This window comes from Bubalus kerabau, chromosome 8 (assembly GCF_029407905.1).
Source record: "Bubalus kerabau isolate K-KA32 ecotype Philippines breed swamp buffalo chromosome 8, PCC_UOA_SB_1v2, whole genome shotgun sequence".
Lineage (NCBI taxonomy): Eukaryota > Metazoa > Chordata > Mammalia > Artiodactyla > Bovidae > Bubalus > Bubalus kerabau.
In genome coordinates, this window is record NC_073631.1 from 106,836,591 (window position 1) to 106,860,252 (window position 23,662).

The following is a 23,662-nucleotide window of genomic DNA, read 5'->3' on the forward strand; positions in this document are numbered from 1 at the left end:
TAGTCAGAATTCAAGTGTTCAAGACTCTTTTATTGTTCGAGAGAATGATAAAATGTATTGATTAGCTTAAGTTGTTAAGCTAAAGTTTATTAAGTTAAAGGGTCTGTTTTCCAGAGTAACCACTAAAAGAACAGAAAGTCACTATATAACTTCCAAATTAATAGATGAGGGGGGAAAAAATCAAATGAGGAAACATCTAAGAGAAGACCAAAAAGAGAAAAGAAAAACAGAAAAAGCAGGTCAAATAGCAAAAACAGACAGTAGAAATAAATTCAAAATTAATCACAATGTGTAAATAGGCAATCCCAACAAATGAATAAACCACTATAAAAAAAAAGATTAAAAGACAAAGATTGTCAAACTGAAAAAATATCCAGTTTTGTTATGTTTACAGGAACTATATCTAAAATAGAAACAAAAGAGCTTGAAAGTAAAATAGTGAAGCCGGCTAAAAGAAAGCAGGCATAGTTATATTAATATCAAATGAAACAGACTTAAGGCAAAAAAAGCATTACTAGAAATACTAATAAAAAGCACTCATTTTATAGTACTACCAGGTTCAATTTCCTGGGAAGATAAAATTCTTAACTTCTATATACTTCATAATAGTTTTTAAAATATAAAATAAAAATTGATGGGATTACAAGGAGAAACCAACAAATTCATAGTGAATTGTTAACATACCTTTCTGGCTAACTGATACAAGAAGCAGACAAAGAAATCAATAAATATACAAAAGATTAGAGCCACACAATTTACACCCATCTAACACCACATACAAAACACTCTATATACACAGAACTTTTACCAAAGTTAATGATGTACTAGCTTCCCTGGTAGCTCAGTTGGTAAAGAATCCCCTTGCAGTGCAGAAGACCCCAGTTCAATTCCTGGGTCAGGAAGATGCCCTGGAGAAGGGAAAGGCTACCCACTCCAGTATTCTGGCCTGGAGAATTCCATGTGGTCACAAAGAGTCAGATGCAACTGAGCAACTTTCACTTTTACAACAAAATTCAAAGTATCTGTTACTATACAGCCTGACCACAATGCAATTCATTTGAATTTAAATTTTAAAATTAATTTTAAAATATACTTAGAAATAAACCATAGGTCATCTAATCTATGGGGTCAAAAAAGGACAAAAGTCTGTTCCTCTAAAAAAGAAAAATATGAGTAATAAATCTCTGCAAGACTGATGAAGAAAAAAGGGAGGGCAGAAAAAAAGATTAAAAGTGTAAATTAAAGATGGCATAGACACTAAGAGCGATATAACAAGTAACTTTATGACAGTAAGTTTTAAAATAAATACAATGACCAAACTCCTAGAAAAAATATCAACTTACCAACTGACTCAAGGAAAAACTGAAAACCTGACTGGTCCTATAATAATTATAAGAAATTGGGTCAATAGCTTAAAATCTTCCCAAGAATTAAACATCAAGACTAGAAACTTTTAGATGCATAATCATTCAGGAAAAAAATAACTCTGATTTCACATGGCCTTTTGAGAATAGAAAAAATATCCATCCCAATCTCATTTTTATGAGGCTAGTAATTTCATAAGATAAAAACCAGGCATCATTATACTGTACATCTGTAACTTATATAATACTGTACATCAACTATACTTCAATTTTAAAAAACAAGCAAAGACAACATGAAACAATTATAGACCAAGCTTATTCAAACATAAATTCAAAAATCTTAAACCAGAGAGTGGCAATCCAAATTCACCATTTTGTGTGTGTGTGTGTGTGTGTGTGTGTGTGTGTACATGTGTGTCTACATATGCACAGGCATGACTTAGGCCTGGGAATGAAATGGACTTAACATTAGAAAATTAATGTAAATCACTGCATTAACAAGCAAAACAGACAAAACATAGGCTCTTAATGCAGAAATTGTACTCAATAAAATTTAATTTCCATACACAATTAAAGAAAAACTCCTGGCATATTAGGCATAAAATCAGAATTGATTAGCAATGCTAAAGGTTCCAAACATTCACATATGCTTAAGGGAAAACATTTTTAAATTACTCCTTTTAAAATTAGGGAAAAAAGAAGAATCTTCCAGTTATTATCACTTCTGTTCAGCATGAGGAAATAAGGCAATCAAAAGAAATAAAATTTTTAAGAATTAAAAAGGAAAACTTAGAGTGCTATTCACAGATATTAATTTCTAAACATGTATCAAGTATATTGAGAATTATACAGATAATTCAAATAAATTATCAGTAGCTAAGATATTTCAGTAAAGTTGCAGGAGATAAGGTAGAAAAGTCAACTGCCTTTCTACACATCAGCAGGGAGAAAATAAACAAAAAAATTTAACTAGGGATGCAATGAAATGTTCCCTTGGTATCTCTAATTTTCTTGAAGAGATCTCTAGTCTTTCCCATTCTGTTGTTTTCCTCTATTTACTTGCACTGATCACTGAGGAAGTCTTTCTTATCTCTCCTTGCTATTCTTTGGAACTCTGCATTCAGATGCTTATATCTTTCCTCTTCTTTGCTTTTCGCTTCTCTTCTTTTCACAGCTATTTGTAAGGCCTCCTCAGACAGCCATTTTGCTTTTTTGCATTTCTTTTCCACGGGGATGGTCTTGATCCCTGTCTCCTGTACAATGTCACGAACCTCCATCCATAGTTCATCAGGCACTCTATCTATCAGATCTAGGCCCTTAAATCTATTTCTCACTTCCACTGTATAATCATAAGGGATTTGATTTAGGTCATACCTGAATGGTCTAGTGGTTTTCCCTACTTTCTTCAATTTAGGTCTGAATTTGGCAATAAGGAGTTCATGATCTAAGCCACAGTCAGCTCCTGGTCTTGTTTTTGCTGACTGTATAGAGCTTCTCCAACTTTGGCTGCAAAGAATATAATAAATCTGATTTTGGTATTGACCATCTGGTGATGTCCATGTGTAGAGTCTTCTCTTGTGTTGTTGGAAGAGGGTGTTTGCTATGACCAGTGTGTTCTCTTGGCACAACTCCATTAGCCTTTGCCCTGCTTCATTCCGTACTCCAAGGCCAAATTTGCCTGTTACTCCAGGTATCTTTTGACTTCCTACTTTTGCATTCCAGTCCCCTATAATGAGAAGAACATCTTTCTGGGGTGTTATTTCTAAAAGGTCTTGTAGGTCTTCACAGAACCGTTCAACTTCAGCTTCTTCAGCATTACTGGTTGGGGCATAGGCTTGGATTACTGTGATACTGAATGGTTTGCCTTGGAAACAAACAGAGATCCTTCTGTCGTTTTTGAGATAGCATCCAAGTACTGCATTTCTGACTCTCTTGTTGACCATGATGGCTACTCCATTTCTTCTAAGGGATTCCTGCCCACAGTAGTAGATATAATGGTCATCTGAGTTAAATTCACCCATTTCAGTCCATTTTAGTTCACTGTTTTCTAGAATGTCGACATTCACTCTTGCCATCTCCTCCTGTTTGACCACTTCCAATTTGCCTTTATTCGTGGACCTAACATTTCAGGTTCCTGTGCAATATTGCTCTTTACAGCATCTGACCTTGCTTCTACCACAGTCACATCCACAAGTGGGTATTGTTTTTGCTCTGGCTCTATCCCTTCATTCTTTCTGGAGTTATTTCTCCACCGATCTTCAGTAGCATATTGGGCACTTACCGACCTGGGGAGTTCCTCTTTCAGTATCGTATCATTTTGCCTTTTCATACTGTTAATGGGGTTCTCAAGGCAAGAATACTGAAGCGGTTTGCCATTCCCTTCTCCAGTGGACCACATTCTGTCAGACTTCTCCACCATGACCCGTCCGTCTTGGGTGGCCCCACATGGCGTGGCTTGGTTTCATTGAGTTAGACAAGGCTGTGGTCCGTGTGATCAGATTGGCTAGTTTTCTGTGATTATGTTTCAGTATGTCTGCCCTCTGATGCCCTCTCGCAACACTTACCATCTTACTTGGGAACATTTCATGCAAAGATGAGCACAATAAAGGACAGAAATGGTACGGACCTAACAGAAGCAGAAGATATTAAGAAGAGGTGGCAAGAATACGCAGAAGAACTGTACAAAACAGAGCTTCATGACCCAGATAATCACGATGGTGTGATCACTGACCTAGAGCCGGACATCCTGGAATGTGAAGTCAAGTGGGCCTTAGAAAGCATCACTATGAACAAAGCTAGTGGAGGTGATGGAATTCCAGTTGAGCTCTTTCAAATCCTGAAAGATGATGCTGTGGAAGTGCTGCACTCAATATGCCAGCAAATTTGGAAAACTCAGCAGTGGCCACAGGACTGGAAAAGGTCAGTTTTCATTCCAATCCCAAAGAAAGGCAATGCCAAAGAATGCCAACTACTGCGCAATTGCACTCATCTTACATGCTAGTAAAGTAATGCTCAAAATTCTCCAAGCCAGGCTTCAGCAATACGTGAACCGTGAACTTCCAGATGTTCAAGCTGGTTTTAGAAAAGGCAGAGGAACTAGAGATCAAATTGCCAACATCCGCTGGATCACGGAAAAAGCAAGAGAGTTCCAGAAAAACATCTATTTCTGTGTTATTGACTATGCCAAAGCCTTTGACTGTGTGGATCACAATAAACTCTGGAAAATTCTGAAAGAGATGGGAATACCAGACCACCTGACCTGCCTCTGGAGAAACCTGTATGCACGTCAGGAAGCAACAGTTAGAACTGGACATGGAACAACAGACTGGTTCCAAATAGGAAAAGGAGTACATCAAGGCTGCATATTATCACCCTGCTTATTTACCTTATATGCAGAGTACATCATGAGAAATGCTGCGCTGGAAGAAGCACAAGCTGGAATCAAGATTGCCAGGAGAAATATCAATAACCTCAGATATGCAAATGACACCACCCTTATGGCAGAAAGTGAAGAAGAACTAAAGAACCCCTTGATGAAAGTGAAAGAGGAGTGAAAAAGTTGGCTTAAAGCTCAACATTCAGAAAACGAAGATCATGGCATCCGGTCCCATCACTTCATGGCAAACAGATGGGGAAACAGTGGAAACAGTGTCAGACTTTATTTTTGGTGCTCCAAAATCACTGCAGATGGTGATTGCAGCCATGAAATTAAAAGACACTTACTCCTTGGAAGCAAAGTTATGACCAACCTCAGTTCAGTCGCTCAGTCATGTCCGACTCTTTGCGACCCCATGAATCGAAGCACGCCAGGCCTTCCTGTCCATCACCAACTCCCAGAGTTCACTTAGACTCATGTCCATCGAGTCAGTGATGCTGGAATGGCCGAGAGGAGCTACCCCACGTCTGAGGTCAGGGGTGGCAGCCGGGAGGAGCTACCCCACTCCCCCATGCCCGAGGCCAGGGGTGGCGGCCGGGAGGAGCAACCCCACATCCAAGGAGCTGTGGCTGCGCGGGCGCAGGAGGGCCTAAAGGAGCTATCCTGCATTGAAGGTCAGGAAGGGCAGCGGTGAGGCGATACCCCTCGTCAAAGGTAAGGAGCAGCAGCTGTGCTTTGCTGGAGCAGCCGTGAAGAGATACCCCACACCCAAGGGAAGAGAAACCCAAGTAAGACGGTAGGTATTGCAAGAGGGCATCAGAGGGCAGACACACTGAAACCGTACTCACAGAAAACTAGTCAATCTAATCACACTAGGACCACAGCCTTGTCTAACTCAATGAAACTAAGCCATGCCCGTGGGGCAACCTAAGATGGGCGGGTCATGGTGAAGAGATGTGACAGAATGTGGTCCACTGGAGAAGGGAATGGCAAACCACTTCAGTATTCTTGCCTTGAGAACCCCATGAACAGTACGAAAAGGCAAAATGATAGGATACTGAAAGAGGAACTCCCCAGGTCAGCAGGTGCCCAATATGCTACTGGAGATCAGTGGATAAATAACTCCAGAAAGAATGAAGGGATGGAGCCAAAGCAAAAACAATACCCAGCTGTGGATGTGACCAACCTAGATAGCATATTAAAAAGCAGAGACATTCCTTTGCCAACAAAGGTTCGTCTAGTCAAGGCTATGGTTTTTCCAGTAGTCAGGTATGGATGTGAGAGTTGGATTGTGAAGAAAGCTGAGTGCCGAAGAATTGATGCTTTTGAACTGTGATGTTGGAGAAGACTCTTGAGAGTCCCTTGGGCTGCGAGGAGATCCAGCTAGTCCATCCTAAAGGAGATCAGTCCTGGGTGTTCATTGGAAGGACTGATGCTGAATCTGAAACTCCAATACTTTGGCCACCTGATGCGAAGAGCTGACTCATTGGAAAAGACCCTGATGCTGGGAGGGATTGGGGGCAGGAGGAAAAGGGGATGACAGAGGATGAGATGGCTGGATGGCATCACCGACTTGATGGACATAAGTTTGGATAAACTTCGGGAGTTGGTGATGGACAGGGAGGCCTGGCATGCTATGATTCATGAGGTCCCAAAGAGTCGGACACGACTGAGCGACTGAACTGAACTGAACTGAGGGATGCAATGCACAGTACGATTAACTATAGTTAATGATGCTGTATAGCAGTATTTGCATGTTGCTAATAGAATGAATCCTAAAAAATTCTCATCACAAGAAAAATAAAGGTATTAAAGTACATTTAAATGAGTTGCTGTATTATGATGTCAGTTCTCCCCAAACATAACAGACAATGCAATTTCTAGTTAAAAAAAAAATCACAACAGAGTTTTTTTGTGAAAACCAACAGGCAGATTTTAAAATTTCTGAAGAGGAAAAAAAGACCAAGAGGCAAGATAATCTGAAGGAAAACAAAGTGGGAAACTGCCTTACCAGACACCTAAAGTTACTGTAAAGCTCTTCTACATGAGACAGTGTGATACTGAGACACACAGACCAATAACGCAGAAGGGGCCAGAAAAAGAAGGGGCGTGTATTTGCTAACTCAACACCTAACATAGAGAGCATTGAAAACAGGTGCAAAAAAGATGGCCTACTTACAAAAGTAGTGCTTGGCATCTAAGTCTGGAAATTAACCTATAAAATATATTACATTTTGTCAAATCTGACTCAGTTTGGGTGGGTTTAAAAATCAACTGACTTCTGGAAATGAACAATGTAAGATAGCTGAACAACATGAATGTATTTAATGCCACTGAACCTTACACTTAAAAATGGTTAAGATGGTAGGTAAATTTTATGTCTGTTTCATCACAATTTTTTCTTTTGCTGAGTAGAGTTTAACATTTGGCAGCGGGTGTTGTTCTTTTGTCCATAAGATACAGAGGTGAATTACAAATGTATTTTTTTTTTAATCACCTGAAATACCTCTCTCTCTATATATATATATATTTATATATATCCCAAATATATTTTGGCTCACTTTTCTCAGTTTGGTTATTTTGGTGTTTTTTTTCCCACATGGACTATTTTTAAAGTCTTTACTGAATTTGTTACAATATTGTTTCTGTTTTATGTATTGGTTTTCTGGCCACAAGGCATGTGGGATCTTAGTTCCCTGACCAGATGGAACTTGTACTTCTTGCAGTGGAAGGTGAAGTCCTAACCTTTGGACTGCCAGGGAAGTCCCTGCCTCATTGCGATTTACTTTTTGAATATATTTTTATGTTTTTAATCTTAATCTTTTATTTATTTTTAATGCTTTATTTATTTTACAATGTTTCATGTTGGAGTGTAGTTGGTTAACAATGTCGTCTTAGTTTCAGGTGCACAGCAATGTGATTCAGTTATACACACACACATTTATCTATTGTTTGTCAAATTCTTTTCCCATTTAGATTATTGCAGAATATTGAGCAGAATTCCCTCTGCTCTACAGTAGTTCCTTGTTATCTATTTTAAATATAGCAGTGTGTACATGGCAATCCCAAACTCTAAATTTTTAGTTGAATATATTTTTTAAAGTGGTCTTTGGAAATTCATCTTCATAAGAATGAAACTGGACATATATTCCATCACAGGCAAAGAGAGGTTAATGCAGTCCTTAAAATGTTAAGAGTTTTTAAAGAAAAATTCAGGACAATTTTTTGACGGCCTCAGGATAAGGAAGAATTTCTTATGACACAAAAAGTAGAAACCCTCCAAAAAAAAGGAAAAGAAAAAAACAGTATAAAACCATAAAGAAGAGGATGGAAAAATACTTCTCTTCATTAACAGATACCTTAAGCTGACAAGGGGAGTTCATTTATTTTCAATATATACTTAATACCCAGACACTTGAAGAATTCCAAAACTAAGGAAAAGCACCACCTTTCCCCTCCACAAAACAGGCAAACTACAAACACAGACATTTCACAGCAGAGAAAGCACAAGTGGGCACTGAGGAGACACCTCTCCTCACAAGGACTCAAGGGTATGCAAACAGAGACCTCACTTTACACTGAAGACTAGAAAAGCACAGATATCAGACTGCACCAAATGTGAGAGAGCCACGTCATTACAGACCGCTAATGGGGGTGGGAAGTGGTATAGTCACTGTGGAAAACAACCTGGCACCCGCCAACAGAGCTGAGGAGGGACCAGCCTGGCTCCCAGCAGGCTCACCCCCAACACCTAACTCACAGAAGCCGGAGCACATGTAAACACATAAACACATGGGAACCGTCGAGAGCAGCTCCCTTCAGACCAGGTTCAAGGACAGGCAAGACTATCTGTGCTGACAGACACTGAAACAGCAGTGGTTTGTGGCATGGACACTGACCAGAAGAGGGCTGGAAGGGGGCTTCTGGGTGATGAAAATGGTCTACAGCTGGATCAGGGCACTGGCTGCACAACTTATGCCTTCCTCAAAATTCACTGACCTATGTGCTTAGTAGCTGTGCATATGACCAAGTATCCATTTTAACTTTAAAAGCCTCAGAAAAGGAGAGGAAGAGAAGGGGGAGACTTAGATAAGGGCTGGCTACATGAGCCACTTAATCTTCCAAAAGGGGGATAATTTGTTTCACATACTTTACCAGCATCAAGTTGCACATAACTGTACCCTAAGCACAAATTTATTTTACCCGCTCAAAAAACGGGCTCAAATTCTCTTCTTGGCCACATATGTTCCAAGGAATCCAAGATACGGTAAGCATTTGAAAATATAGTTACTCAACACTTCCCCATTTACTCTAAGTGAAAATTCTAGGACATACGCAGAAAAATAAAAAAGACTGAATGATAAACAGCAGTTCAGCTGCATGACTTTACAGGCAAAGGCTAAAATTTCACAAATGACTACTTCTTGGTTTTCTGGACTAATCAATGAGGATATATTTACATAATCGATCCCCGAATCAAATCATTCAGAACTTACTTGGTACCCCTCCCTCACTCCTCTCCCCATAGCTCCTCCCTGAAAAAAGAGGAAGATGAGGGAACAGAGGCGTCAACCACCAGCATGACCATCAGCCCTCAATTTCCAGCCCAGAGCCTCTGCTTGTAGACCAGGTAGCCTGCTTACTCCATGTATGTGTGTATGTCTGTCTGAAGCCCATAAAAACTAAAGCCCACTGTGTCTAAACTTCTTATACTGCACACAAAAGCCCAGGCACAAACAGACACAGATGACATATTTCATACCCATCTCTTGCAGGATTGCTATATGCCTCTTCAATAAGCTCCATTTTGTGCAAATCCTTCCACTTGCCTCCATCTAAGACTTGCCATCGATATGGCAAGTGGAAATGAACTCTACTGCACTTATCTGAAATAAAAATATAAAGAGGTAAGCACATTGGCAGCACATAGCATGGCCCAGCCCTGTGGTTCCCAATGGGTGTGGTACTGCCTGCTGACCTGGCAACATTTTAGAAATCTGTGAGGGAGCCTTTTTTAATGAAGTCATACCTGAGCATTTAGATACTGAATTTTATTATACACACTTTCCTTTTATGTCTCCCTTTTTAACAGGACATTAAACACATCAAACTTATTTTTTAAAACTGTGCGTTGGTAGGTTACATTATGTATGAATTACATCTCATGAGAGTAAAGCAGCTGATCATGAGATGGTCAAAGCTTCCATCCCTGCAAGGGGCAGTCTGTCCATGCATTATTGCCATATATGTGACATTTGGATGGAGAGCGATCACACCAGAAATGGAGGCAGGTCATCTCTACTAGAACCATCCCAACCCAAACAGGTCCTACCACAGGTGGGTCAGCAGCACGGTTCCAGTCTGCCTTGATCTTTGTGGCTACCAACATGCTCTTCCCTTCTCAACATACCCCACTCCTAGAATGTATTATACACATAGCCTGGGTCTGTGGTTGCCAGCCAACTGCTCCCACTGCCTTCCCTGTGCTCCCCAGGCCTGTCCCTCCTAGTACCTCCTGCCTGCTGTGCCTTGGCCAATGCCAGCAGCTCACCTGGAACGCTGCTCACACCCACCTCTACCTGCAGAGGTTCTAGTACATCCTGAAGGAGGAATGTTGTGAGAGGAAAGGGAGACAGGAAAGAAGTGCAATGGGAATCTCCACACTCTGATACCTGCAGGATCCATATAACTATTAGGTAGAAAGATACACAGGTATGGAATGCCTCTATTTGGGTGAAAAAATAGAAAAGACAGGATTAGATATATTCTCACTAAATACACATGTGGGAATGGGAGAGGGAAGACTAGGTGGCTGGGCACAAAGGTATGAGGAAAGATTTGAATTTTGAAATGAAAATATGGTCCACAAAAGTCAAACATCTGTATCATTTGAAAAAAAGGTACAAAATAGTGTGCATAGTGACCTTGTGCAAAAAGAGACTAGATATACACTTCTGCTTGAATAAAATCTTTACGGAAGGATATTCAAGGAACTAGTAATAAGGACTGTTTCTGGAGAGAATCTTGGTGCTGGGAAAAAGGGGTGTAAGGAAGACATTTCTTACTGTCTTTTGTACATTCTTAATTCATCTTTCAAAGTAGTAACAATGAAGTCTGGCTAATTTGACACCTGACAAAGATGTGAATAAAGAATATTGAAAACTATTACAAATCAATAATGAGATCAAACAACCCAATAAAAAATGGGCAAAACAGTCACAAAAGACCATATACTGTATGATTCCATTTATATGAAATATCCAGGCAAACCCATAGAGACATAATGTAAAGATGTAGTTACCAGGAGCGTGAGGGTGGGGAGAAGGGGTAGCAACTGCTAATGGGTTTCTTTGTGGGTGATGAAAATGTTCTAATATTAACTGTGATGATGGTTGCACAAATTGACTATGTTAAAAACCATTAAATAAATTGTATACTATGTGAAATATACTTAATATCTTAACAAAGCTGTTATTTGCCTGCAAAATAGGCAAAAGATTTCAACAGATACTTCACAGAAGATATGCAAACAGCCAAAAGGCATATGAAAATACATGCTAAACATCATTACTTATCAGGGAAATACAAATGAAAGTCACAATGGATATCACTACTCATTTACTAGGATGGCTAAAATTTACAGGACTGACAACACCAAGTGCTGACAGTGATGCAGAGCAACCAAAACTCTACTACACAGCTGGTGGGAAAGTGAAATGGATCCACTTTGGAAGACAGTTTGGCAGTAACTTGTAATGTTAAATACATGTTTATCATACGATCAGACATTCCACTTTGAGGTCTTTACCCAAGAGATGAAGACATATATCCACATGAAAACTTGTACATGAAAACTGACATAGAGGTTTTATTCATAAAAGCCCAAACTGGAAATAACCCAAATGTTCATCAACGTACGTATGTATAAACAAATTGTAGTTAATCAATGCAACAGAATACATGATTACGTTTATTTAAAATTCTGGAAAAGGCAAGTCTAGTCCCCATCAACAAAAAGCAGATCAGGGATTGCCTTGGGTCAGGAAACTGGGTGGTGAAGATCAACTGTATGGGGGCATAAGAGCAATTTTTGGAATGAGAGAACTGTTTCACATCCAGATTATAGTGACAGTTATATGGGCAAACATATTCCCCAAAACTCAAAGGGTGTATTTTATTTTGTATTAATTATATCTAATAACACTGATTTTTAAAAACATATATATACATACACACACACGTGTGTGTGTATCTCACACATTGCCTGACCTAGTATTCCATTTCCAGGAATCTATCCATGGTAAAATACACGTATACTCAGATGTTCAAGGAAAAATCATTCTAATCAAATACCACACTGTTGTTTTTAAAATCCAGGTAGACATACACATATGTACTAACATAGAAAAAATCACCAAGACACACCATTAGGTAAAAGAAGTAGGTTAAATAATGCATATCACATGTTCCCATCTGTTGACAAATATGTAAAACAAATATGACCACAGTCCCATGTTAACCTTTGGAAGGCTGAAGGAAGACTTCAGGATTTACTCTGTACCATTTCACTCATTTACAAAGTGAAAGTATTCATGAATTGCTTGGGTAGTTTTTTAAAGACTGAAAACAAAACAGGAACTTTGGGTGTTTGTTTTTTTTTTAAGAAGAGTCACCAAATTTGAGAAGGAATCATTCTTTAGTCAAAGCCCAGGACATCAGCAAGAACAAAGATTTAGTAAAAATACAGTCTCTCTCTCTCACACACACACACACACAAAACATTTGCTACATCTGATAAAAAAGAGTATTGAGAGAAACTCTGAACTTAAACAAATTCTCATCCCCCAAGAGTACACAGAGGGGTCTCCTCCTGAGAAGAGGGTGTTCCTAGGTTCTGAGGCATCTCTGAGACTACAACCTCCTTCTAGAAGGGAACTAGACTGGGATCTGAGTGTTTCTGTGGGTTTATGACCTCACACTAAGCTAACCAAGGGGCAACACCTGACATTCGTTTGCTGCATGAAACAAACAGTCCCCCAAACTCATCTATAGTTTGATTTTTAGAAACTCAAGTATTCTATAATTCTTACCACTCTCAACTCCCCAACAAAATCACTGAAGTACCACCAGCTTGCAATTAAGAATGCCCGAACCTCTCTGGATGGGTGAGAGGACCTTGAGGGGTGACGTCAGAGCAGAGCTCTGGGAACCAGGAGCAGCTGTCCCGCCTGCAAGTGGATGAAGGGGTTTCCCCCGACTCACCTTGAAAGCTACAGCTCTTCCAGATATGGAACAAGCAGATCTGATCACTCTCCTCTTGGGTGGCAGGGTTTAGGGACACAGAATCTGTGTCTCTTTTTTCTACAAAGAAAGACCACAAAGATGTGTCACCAGTGCTTCTGATATGGGGCTGGAGTAGTTCAAGGTACAAAGGAGAGAGAACAGAATTCATTCATTCCTCTGCATGCGGCAAAAGTGGGCAAGGCAAGCTCACAAAATCTTATAATGTTCTAGATGAAAGCACCCTCAGACATACAGGTGGACCCTCTCTGCCTTTTAGGGAGGAATCCGGGAGCCCAAGGCCATATGACTGCTGCCAAATCCAGGACATCATGGTTGGGGTGAGCTTTTTCTCAGCTCTGGCTGTGCACCCAATTCACTAGGAGACCTGTTTATAAACACACGTGCTCAGCTCTCCCTCAGACTGACTCAATCAGCAGCTTTCAACAGTGGAACCTGGGACACTTTAATAGGGAGGGGTGGGGAACCACTAACCAACACATTTTCCTTCTGTATCTACGGCTGTGATTACCCCAGAGAACAAGTAAAGGGTGCATTTTATAAACTAGATTTGATTCCAAAAGCAAATGAACTATGAGAACTGGGTTCCAATACCAAAAAAAACAAATCAATGGAAAGCCTACAATTCAAAATTAAACCTTATTTAGGTTAACTATAAGAACTTCCCAGATGGCATAATGGTAAAGAATCCACCTGCCATTTCAAGGAGACACAAGAGACGGCAGTTTGATCCCTGGGTTGGGAAATCCCCTGGAGTAGGAAATGGCAACCCACTCCAGTATCCTTGCCTGTAAAATTCCATGGACACAGGAGCCCAGCAGGCTCCAGTCCATGGGGTCACAAAGAGTTGGATACAACTGAACAACTGATCATGCACACACACACACAGATTTTAATGTAACAGGAGGATGCACATGCTTTCAAAGTCTACCTTTACTAGAATTGCTTCAATGAGCCACTACTTAATAATTACATTTGGGCATGCCCCAACTACCACCATGTAAACCTATAAAACTCTCCCTGTCATCACTCAATCACCTCCCTAAATTAAACCCCCAAAGGACTTGAATGAAAATGTACTTTGTTTTCAGGCTACAGAGTTCGGTGTATCAATTTGATCTTATTTTTGAGATTGAAAGCTTCTATACTCTTAGATCAGAGAAGGCAATGGCACCCCACTCCAGTACTCTTGCCTGGAAAATCCCATGGATGGAGGAGCCTGGTGGGCTGCAGTCCATGGGGTCGCTAAGAGTAGGACACGACTGAGCGACTTCACTTTCACTTTTCACTTTCCTGCACTGGAGAAGGAAATGGCAACCCACTCCAGTGTTCTTGCCTGGAGAATCCCAGGGACGGGGGAGCCTGGTGGGCTGCCATCTATGGGGTCGCACAGAGTCAGACACGACTAAGTGACTTAGCAGCAGCAGACATCCACAGGCTGGACCTTAAAGCTCACACCTGTGGCACTTTAGAGGTTGCCTCCTTCTCCCTCCAGGGGCAGGTATCCTTCCCTGCCTTTCTAACAAGGCCATAATCCAACTGACACTCTTCACAATCTATTAAAGCAAAATCGTTTGCTTCTAGGCTTCCTACTATTAGAAGAAACTAACCAAAAGTAATTGAAGAAAATGTAAAGGAAACATACAGCGAGGACACCTCTCAAATATAAATCTCAGGTAAGTTTAGAGTGGTAAGTTAGTTTGCTGGTCATCCTGGCATTAATAATTTAGGAAGTGGTCTATTAAAAATCCTAGATTATCAGTACAGCTAACAAGTTGGGGGAGCCGTGCCTCAGAGACACCTAGAACCAAGGCCCAGGACACTGGCCAGTACATGGCAAGGACTCAAATTTGTTGAATGAAAAAATGGATTATCAGGATGGCCAGCCAGCAGCAGATAGTGTGAAATTCACAGAACACCAAGGCATCATAGCCTCCCTGGTATTGAATCATGGTATTCACTTCCCACAGTGTAACAGGTACTCAAGAAATGCTTACTGGGACTTCCCTGGTGGTCCAGTGGTTAAGAATCCACCTTGCAATCAGGGGACAGGAGTTTGATCTCTGGTCAGGGAACTAGTAGCCCATGTGTGGCAGAGCAACTAAGCTCATGCAAGGCAATTAGAGAGTCTATGCTCTGTGACAAAAGATCCCATGTGATGCAATGAAGATTCCATGTGCCACAACTAAGACCCAACACAGTCTAATTACAAGCTTTATATAAAAAAAGAAATGCTTACTAAAGAAACAATCTCTGCTCAAAATCCCCCCATATGCCTGTCACTAAGCATGACATTCCTCACAAAATAAAAAGTATCCTGGCAGGTTCACCATTCAACAAGTCAGTGCCAACCGTAGCCCAGCAGGTACCATTTAGAGATGAGCACTGAACAAAGTAAATTTGCAATGATGAAAAAAAATTCCATTCATGTCAAAAGAGAGCCAAAATTAAAATATGCTTCATTCAAAAAAATAGATAAAATGTGCCTCATGCACCTATTAAAAAAAAAATCTCAACAGAACATAATGCAAAGGATGGCCCCAGAATTGTAGAGCATGGCATTCTTAACTGTGGGGTCCTTCACAGGAAAACAAGCTCTCCAGGGCAGAGGGAAGACTAGATAGGGAGAAGCAGCATCACTCATCTCCACGCAGATCTCAGGCCCAGAGGGGATTCACCCACCGTCCACACCAACCCAAATTTGTTTAAAATGTATTTGTTCACAGCTCTGATTTCAACTCATCTTCACAGCCCCCACTGGCTGGAAAGGGGTGGCCAACTCCCTTTTACTCAGAGCAGCACAGACTTGCCCAAAGTCACACATTCCATTTGGCAGCCAACTGGAATCTAGGAGCCCCAGCCCAGAGCCTTACTGGAAGTCCCTTGTGACTGCGAGGGTGGAGGTGGCACCCGGATGGAGGCAGAGCTCTTATTCTTGATGTCATGCGCATTTCTGTAAATGGAAGGCAGCTTGCTCACCAGCTCCGGCCTCATGCCCAATTTCTCCAGTTTTTCCAGGTTCTCAGAATTAGAGAAATCATGGGATCTCTTACAGCCAGTGCCAAACTTGCATTCACCCTGCGAAAAATACTGGCAGACATGGAGCTTGATACACTGCTTTTTAAAGGAACAAGAGCCGTATGGTCCATCTCCTTTGTTGTAATGAAGGCAGATCTGTTAACGAAGAAGGAAAAAAGACAGCAGCTTAGAAAGGCCTCACATGACACTACCTCCTTACTGAGCAGTCTCTGGTTAATTGATGTTCCTCCAGAGACCTAGCCAAGGCTGTGACCCTTTCATGACATGGGTCACAAGCTCTGAGACCATCCCTCACTCTAGATGGACAACTGCTAGCACATGCTCTTGGTAAATGGGAACCAGGAGGACAGCAGACTGCCCAGAGCAAGCCTCTCTGGTTGGCGGGGGTGGGGGGGACTTCCAGCTGATCAGAGCTGCTCTTTATGAGACAACATTTTAATGTAACTCACACAGGAACATCCTAACAATCCCTGCATTCTACCGACCGCCCCCCACTTCACTGATTAACCAACTCCCTCTAACCCAGGACCCAGCTTCTCCCAACTCATTTTTTCTCCAATTCAAGGTCAAAGAGGCTCTGAGGGTTTCAAGAAGGCCAAATACAGCCCTTTCAAAATGAGACTCAGAGAAGTTAACAGGCTTGCTCTGAGTCACACAGTTATCTAGCACACCTGGCACAGGTGGTGTCTGCTGAACTGGGTTGTTGGTAAGGTGGGGCTTGAACTTCAATCAGCTGTTCCTTCTCTACATTCCACATTCCTGGAGCTGGGAACCAAGCCAGAGACCATCATGGGCCCACCCACTCAACTCACAGGCATCATATCAAACAGAGGGCTGCAGAACCCAGGCCAAGATCATCAGGGACTACCTTCTGGGGATGGAAGCCCCGGGGAGAAGATCAGCAACAGCTGGGCCCTAACCCTGATTCTGTCACTTACAAGCTGCCTGATCTCGAGCAGGCCACTCACTAGCTCTGAGATTCTGTTTCTTAATCCCCTAAATGGGACTAACGCCACCTACAAAGCCGGGCTATTGTGAGAATTAAATGAAAAATATACAAAGTGACTAGAACCAGTGGGTGCTCAGTTCATGGCGGCAGCCCCTCAACGGTCATCTGATGATGAGGGGACTAGCCTGAGAGCAGTACTCCTGAAGGAAAGCCGCACTGGATCCGAGCTTATAGCCCGTGTGATAGCACTGTGTCCTGAACCACCTCACACAGCCCAGGAGACAGACTGCACATTCCAGATGGATTACCTACTGATTCACTTCTCACACCACTAACAAGGTGATTGCTCCAAAAAGTTAATGCCTACCCTCCCAACACAACCTCGCTCCAACTCCCTCCTGTGACACAGGAGGCTGTGCAGATGAGCCTTCACCCACCTAGTTCTCTCTCTCCCTCCCACCCTAAATCCAGGTCATGCTGACGTACACACTGTGCCCTGACTAGGCAGGCTCTCTGCCTCCCTCTTCCCAGACCTTCATCCTCCACTCATCCTCCAGCACCCAGAGCAACCACCATCTGCTCCAGGACTCCTTCCCTGGTGCCCAAACCGTGCCCCTGAGACCAGAGCACCAACTCCAACTAAAGCACTGACAATCCCATTAAAGCACTGATAAGCACCAGCACCTTGCTATCAACCGCCAACTTGTCCCACCCAGTAGCTGTGCCCCGCCTGGAAGAGCAGAAGGGGTTTTTCATCTCCTTAATGCCAGTGCCTCACCTGTAGTGGATATGCAATAAAGGTTAACTGAATTAAATTGATACTAATTTTCAAAAGGCAAAGTAAAACAATACATATTATGCACCAGTCATTTGCTCTATAGCATCTTTCTCAAATAGTGATTTCAACTGAATAGTAATTCATTAAAATATAAATATTTTATGTTATTAAATGTCATTAACATATATCCATCTCATCTCTGTCGCCTCATCCAAGAAGCAGGGCCAGAACAGCCCACAGAACCCATGCTGGCCAGAAAATGACTGCTCAGGTCTGCCACAGAGCACAGCCAACCCTCGGCCTGGCTGCTGTCCTCCGCACACAGAGGCCCCGCCCTCAGAGGCAGGCTGTTCTGGTGAGACACACATGTTGCCAACAGGGACTTCCGCTCAGAACTTTGTGCTGGCTGGGCAGAAGCTTTTGGGGAACTGCAGCACAGTCAGGGTCCTTTCCGACCCAGTCTCCTTTCCTTCCCCTCTCCTGCCACAGATTTCAGGGCACCATCATCACATGGGCCCCCACCTTCCTCTGCTCCCCCGAAATAAATGTCTCCCACTTCCAATCCCATCTTGGTGTCTACTTCTCTTAGGACTTGAACTCATCCATGACCACTGCAGTGAGCTTCAAAACAAGTGGTTTCTGTCTGAAGTGCAGTATGAGAATTTACAATGACCCAAGTTAGAAAACTGCCCCACAGACCTCCAGAGCCCCGTGGTACCTGCATTTTTCTAAGTCCTGCTAGACAGGGAGGGGCTGGCTGGAATCCCAAACCCCTCTAAGCTCTGTGTAACAACTGCCTGCAATCATTGGCCAAACAAGCCCCCCCAACCTCACAGAAGCCCTGCAAAGGACGTACCAGCCCAACTGACATAGAAGGAAAGGAGGCTTCAAGAAGTGGCAAGGTTGGTGCAAGGTCACGGATCTAAAAATCACCAGAGGCGGGAATACAGTCCAGGGCTCCCGACAGGCAGACCGCAGTGATCACTGTTGAGCCCCTGGCATCTCTTCTGCCATAGTGTTTCCCTGTCTTCCAACCTCCTGGCCTCTTCCTCATCACTTACCCTTGGGCCCACCCCTCCTGGCACTCACCTCTGGCAAGAGCAAGGGGTCGTTCTGAAACAGGAGCATGCAGAGCTCACCGTAGTTGAGGTGGTCCAAGCCATGTGTTTTCAGCACGCTCATGTTGTGATTGGACATCAAGTTGTGACCGTTCCTACAGTCCTTCCTGCAAAGAAACAGGGCTAGGGTCACAGCTGAAATGTTTCCCCCCAAACTCTTATGCTGAAGTCTTAACCTCCAGTACTTCAGAAGTGACTGTATTTGGGGTCTTTCAAAAAAGTGATTAAGCTAAAAATGAAGTCACAGCGGGGGGAGGGGGGGTGGGGGGGGAGCGGGGGCTAATCCAATCTGACTGGTGTCTTTATTAAAAAAAGGCGGGGGGATCAGGACACAGAGGGAAGACAATGTGAAGATACAAGGAGAAGATGGCATCTACAAGCCAAGGAGAGATGCCTCAGAATATGCTGACACCTTGACCTCTGACTTCTAGCCTCCAGAACTGTGAAAAAATAAGTTTCTTAAGCTACCCAGTCTGTGGAACCTTATTACAGCAGCCTGAGCAAACTGAAACGACTGGCAAAATCAATCTTTAAGATAATTTTTCAGGAATAGTTCCTGACATTGTTTAAAAACATCAGAGAAAACCTGCATGTCCATGAAAAATCATAGTGCTCATCTGCAAAAGAAGAGATGGTGCCTTGTGAGTTCTAGGCCCAGGGAAGCACCTCTCAGCAGGTATTTAGTGAGACTTACAGGGCCATTTCCCGAACAGTCAGTGTGCCAGTCACTGAACACTTACTGGCATTCAACACTGGCTGAATAAATGAGTGTGGATGGCTTATGATTACAGGTGTGTATACACACACACATACACAGACACCCACAAACACACCATTGAGGCCCAGCCCTTTTTTCTGCTCCCTTCTTCCATTGTTTTGATCAATAATTGCCTCTTGAAAACTCACTGTGAACCAGGAACTGGCAGTATGCCCCCAAAGAGCCAAAGATAAGCCTTCAAATGATCACCTGGGTGATCAACAGAATCCAGCAGAGTCAGGTAAATTACATCTGCTTGACTCCGACACTACCACACCTATGATAAGCATCTCAAAAGAAAACTGAATCACTGACCAAATCTGTACTTCCCCTGGGCTCCCCCAAGGCAGTCAAGAGCAACTTCCCTCTTCCACTGCACAGGCCAAAAACCATGGCATCATCCAACCCCGCTCCTCTCTAGTGGATACACAGACATTGAGATGACTCTAAAATGTGGGAAGCGCAAGGTCAGCTGTGTTCAGGATCCATCAGCAAACAGAGCGGCACCTGATCCTGACAGGAGTGGGGAAGCAATCAGGGAGGGTGCCTGAATGGTATAAGTCTAAGTCTGATACTAAGGGCTGAAGAACTAGGTACGGAGAGTAGGAAAGACGCAAAGTGTTAGTCACTCAGTAGTGTCTGACTCTTTGTGATCCCACGGACTGCAGCCTGCCAGGCTCCTCTGTCTATGGAATTCTCTAGGCAAGAATACTGGAGTGGGTAGCCATTCCTTTCTCCAGGGTATCTTCCTGACCCAGGGATCGAACCCAGGTTTCCTGTACTGCAGGCGGATTCTTTAAGATCTGAGGCACCAAGGAAGCCCCATTCTAGGCAAAGGGGCTTCATAATTACAATGATCATGATGATGATGATGACTACTAAAAGGGCATTTACCACAAACCAGGGTTTGCTTAAATGTTTTGTGAGTTAACTCATAGTGTCCTCAACAAGCCTATAAGGTGGGTAATACCATCCCATTTTGGAGATAAGAGAACTAAGCCTCAGATAAAAACTAATTTGCCCAAGATCACTCAGCTGGCAAGGGGCAGAGCCAAGGCACAGCCAAGGCAGGCTTGTCTTGGGGCTAAGTTCTTGACCACTTGCTCACTGTCCCCTAAGCAAAGGATGGAATCAGGGACCTGGGACCCTCTCCAGAGGTCACCAACAAAAGCAGCAGTGATGATCTATGTCTGTGACAGCTGATTCTGCAAGTTGAGGAGGACAGAGAGCTTCGCAGGGAAAGCACAGAACATGCAGCTGACCACAACCACTCTCCCTTATGTGATCCGGAAACAGTCAAAGAAGGAAGGTTCAAGAAACTGTCCTGTGTAAACCACAAAGAAGACAAACAAACAAAAAAAAAGAACTTAGGATCATCCAGGCCTATAAATACTAGACTTCCAAGACAAAATCTGACCCCAACTTTGGGAATTAGCCTACCTAAAGATAGGTCTGCTATCTTTATTTTACCAACTACAGATATCAACAAGACCCACTAGTGATCTCTGTCATTAGATCCCTCCATCTACCACCTACTGTATCTACCTTCCTCTCTGCATGCTGCTCCCCCTTCCACCCTGAGATGCGGCCTCTCCACCAGCCCCTGAAGGCTCAATTGCCCTGGCGCTCCACCCTCAGCTTCCACCTCAGATAAGACCCACTCTTGCTGCTGTAGCCATAGTAAATGCTGCCCCCAAACTCCCAAAACCTGCATCTCAGTGTCCTGGCAATCCTCCCAAGTTTCAGACCTGGAGAGCTACCCTCTGGGCACTCTTCAAAACAAAACCCTCTCCCACTCTGTCAACAGTAAGAAAAATGTCATCTCCAAGTGAACGATAATAAAGAAAAATGAGTCATCAACTCTTGAATCCTGTTACCCTCCTCTTACCAACTCTCCCAAATTTCTCATACATACACCCGTTCCTCATAAGGCCTTATCTGGGTCTTGAAATATTTGAATCTAAGGATTTCTGGGGAGCTGCTTCTCAGGGACATTTTCCAACTCCCTCTGCATCCAGGCACAGACATCCTGTGGTGCTTGGGTCATGGACAGAAAAATAGCTACCATTCCAAAACTGGCCCATAAAAATCTCCCACTAGCCCTCTACTATCCATCTTCTCTACCTGCTCCTTGGAACTTGATACCCAGATGGCCTTTAAGAGTCATGGGTTGAAGAAGACAGAGTCTAGGTCTGCCAGCCTGGGTCCCTAAATGACTATATGGATCAAGGTCCATACTTCACGATGTTAATCTCACAATTAGACCTGATGTGAGCATGAAATAAGGTCTACCCTGTTAAGGCAGAAAAAAGAAAAATAACTAAAATTATTTGTTCTTCCAGTCATTCTTCCAGATGACTGGACTAGCTTCCAAACGAAATCATCATAGCCTCCTCTAAATGAGATGCGTACCACTATCTATCTTCCTACAATGCACACCTGATGGCTGCTCTCTTCTGCTACTTGACGGGCCCCCATTACCTTCAGGGTGAGGTCCAAATTCTTTAGCATTTACCTCTTGAATCTACTCCACAAATCTCACTGAGCGCCTGCCAGGTGCAGAGCACAGAGCTGAGGGCCGGGAGAGCCCAGCCAGGACGAAGACGGAGGGTTCTCCGTTCTCCCGAGTTTACGTTCTACTGAAAACAGTGGGAAGCCCATGAAGGGCGCTATGAGAAAAGTAAACAGAACGTGATGGAGAAGAAAGAAAAGGGCTCCCAAGGAAAGAGATGCCTGAGTCGAGTCCTGAAGGATACTCGAGGTAAACTAGGAAAGGCGGTCCAGGAGAGCAGAGGTCACCCGATGAGCAAAGGCTGGAGTTATACCCGGGCTGGAAGGGCACCCTGAGGAGCCCAGGATGGAGGGCCGGCGAGGACCCGTTCAGTTCCCTCAGGGGCACTGGGGGCCAGGGTTAGAAGCCTGCATTGTATTCCAAATGCAACGGAAGCCGCTGGCGTCCAGGCAGCAGGTGAAGAGAAGCTTTCAAAAGATCCCTTCTGTGGCGGGGCAGAGAGCGCTGAGCGGCCCTCAGGGCGGGCCGTGGGCCCACCCCCACCCCGGTTCGGCCACTCCCAGGCTGTCCCTCCCCGAGGCCAACGCTCGACGCGGAGCCCCACGCCCCGTTCCACCTATTCAGAAAGCGCTCAATAAACGTTCGCTGAAGAGAAAGGAGGGGGAGGAGTACAGGCCAAGGAACAGCCACCTCATAGTCTCTCCCCCAAACTGACGAAGGGCGGGGAGGGAAGACGCCCTCCCCGCCGTCGGGCTCCCGGCGCGGCGCCTTACCCGTCCCTGAGGAACTTGCACTTGCCGTAGAACAAGAACTTGCAGAGGTGCAGCTGCGAGCACAGCCCCGCGCAGCCCGGCTTCGGGCCCAGATGGGCGCCGCAGAGCCGCAGCGGCGACACGGCCAGCACCACGCGCTCGACGGCCGCCGCGCCGGCCCCGGCCGCCCGCCTCGCCACCACGAAGCGCCCGCGCTCCCGCAGCAGCCGGTCCAGCACGTCGTCGCCGACGCTCGGCCGCACCCGGCGCAGTAGCTCCTCCAGCTCCAAGGCGCCCCCGGCCGCGCACAGCACCTGGGTCACCTCACGGAGAAGGGCGGCCGGCGCCATGGTCGTCGGGCCCGCGATTGGAGGGGAGCAGGCGGCTCCCGCGGGGAGGAGACTGGGGCCGAAAACGAAACTGAAAGCTCCCCCCGACCAGGGGAAAACAGAACCCGGTGGCTTCGCCACGCCTCCGGCTCTCAGCTGAGCGGAGCTCGGCGCCTTCCGGCACCGGGCCCCTCAGCTGTGCACGCCCGCCCCGTCGGAAGCCCGCAGGAGCTTCTTCAGCGTCCGGGGGACTCGACGACGAGTCCCCTCAGAGTGCTGACAGGAATAGAGTCGACCCAGCCTAGGGGTCGCGCTTGGCGTTCCGGTGGCGCCTTCGCCGGGACGAGGCGGGGTGGGGCCGCCCGGGAGCGCGCGCCTCCCGCTTTT

The 23,662-nt window shown here is 44.2% G+C and overlaps 1 protein-coding gene across 4 annotated transcripts in view; it reads right to left on the minus strand.

The window, feature by feature from the left end:
• The window catches only part of PARP12 (poly(ADP-ribose) polymerase family member 12), a 46,484-nt gene extending 22,837 nt beyond the window's left edge, over positions 1-23,647 (minus strand). The window contains exons 1-5 of one of the 4 annotated variants that reach the window (XM_055591080.1): positions 22,968-23,647; positions 18,897-19,032; positions 15,915-16,215; positions 13,003-13,101; positions 9,503-9,626 (exon numbers count right to left, since the gene is read on the minus strand). In XM_055591080.1, the coding sequence (XP_055447055.1) occupies positions 9,503-9,626; positions 13,003-13,101; positions 15,915-16,215; positions 18,897-19,032; positions 22,968-23,296 (989 nt within the window). In that variant the 5' untranslated portion in view covers positions 23,297-23,647. Of the gene's footprint in view, positions 1-9,502; positions 9,627-13,002; positions 13,102-15,914; positions 16,216-17,713; positions 17,815-18,896; positions 19,033-19,997; positions 20,042-22,967 lie in introns of those variants that run through there. The other 3 variants (XM_055591079.1, XM_055591081.1, XM_055591083.1) reach the window with 3 other exon arrangements.
• Between the last annotated feature and the right edge of the window lie 15 nt (positions 23,648-23,662).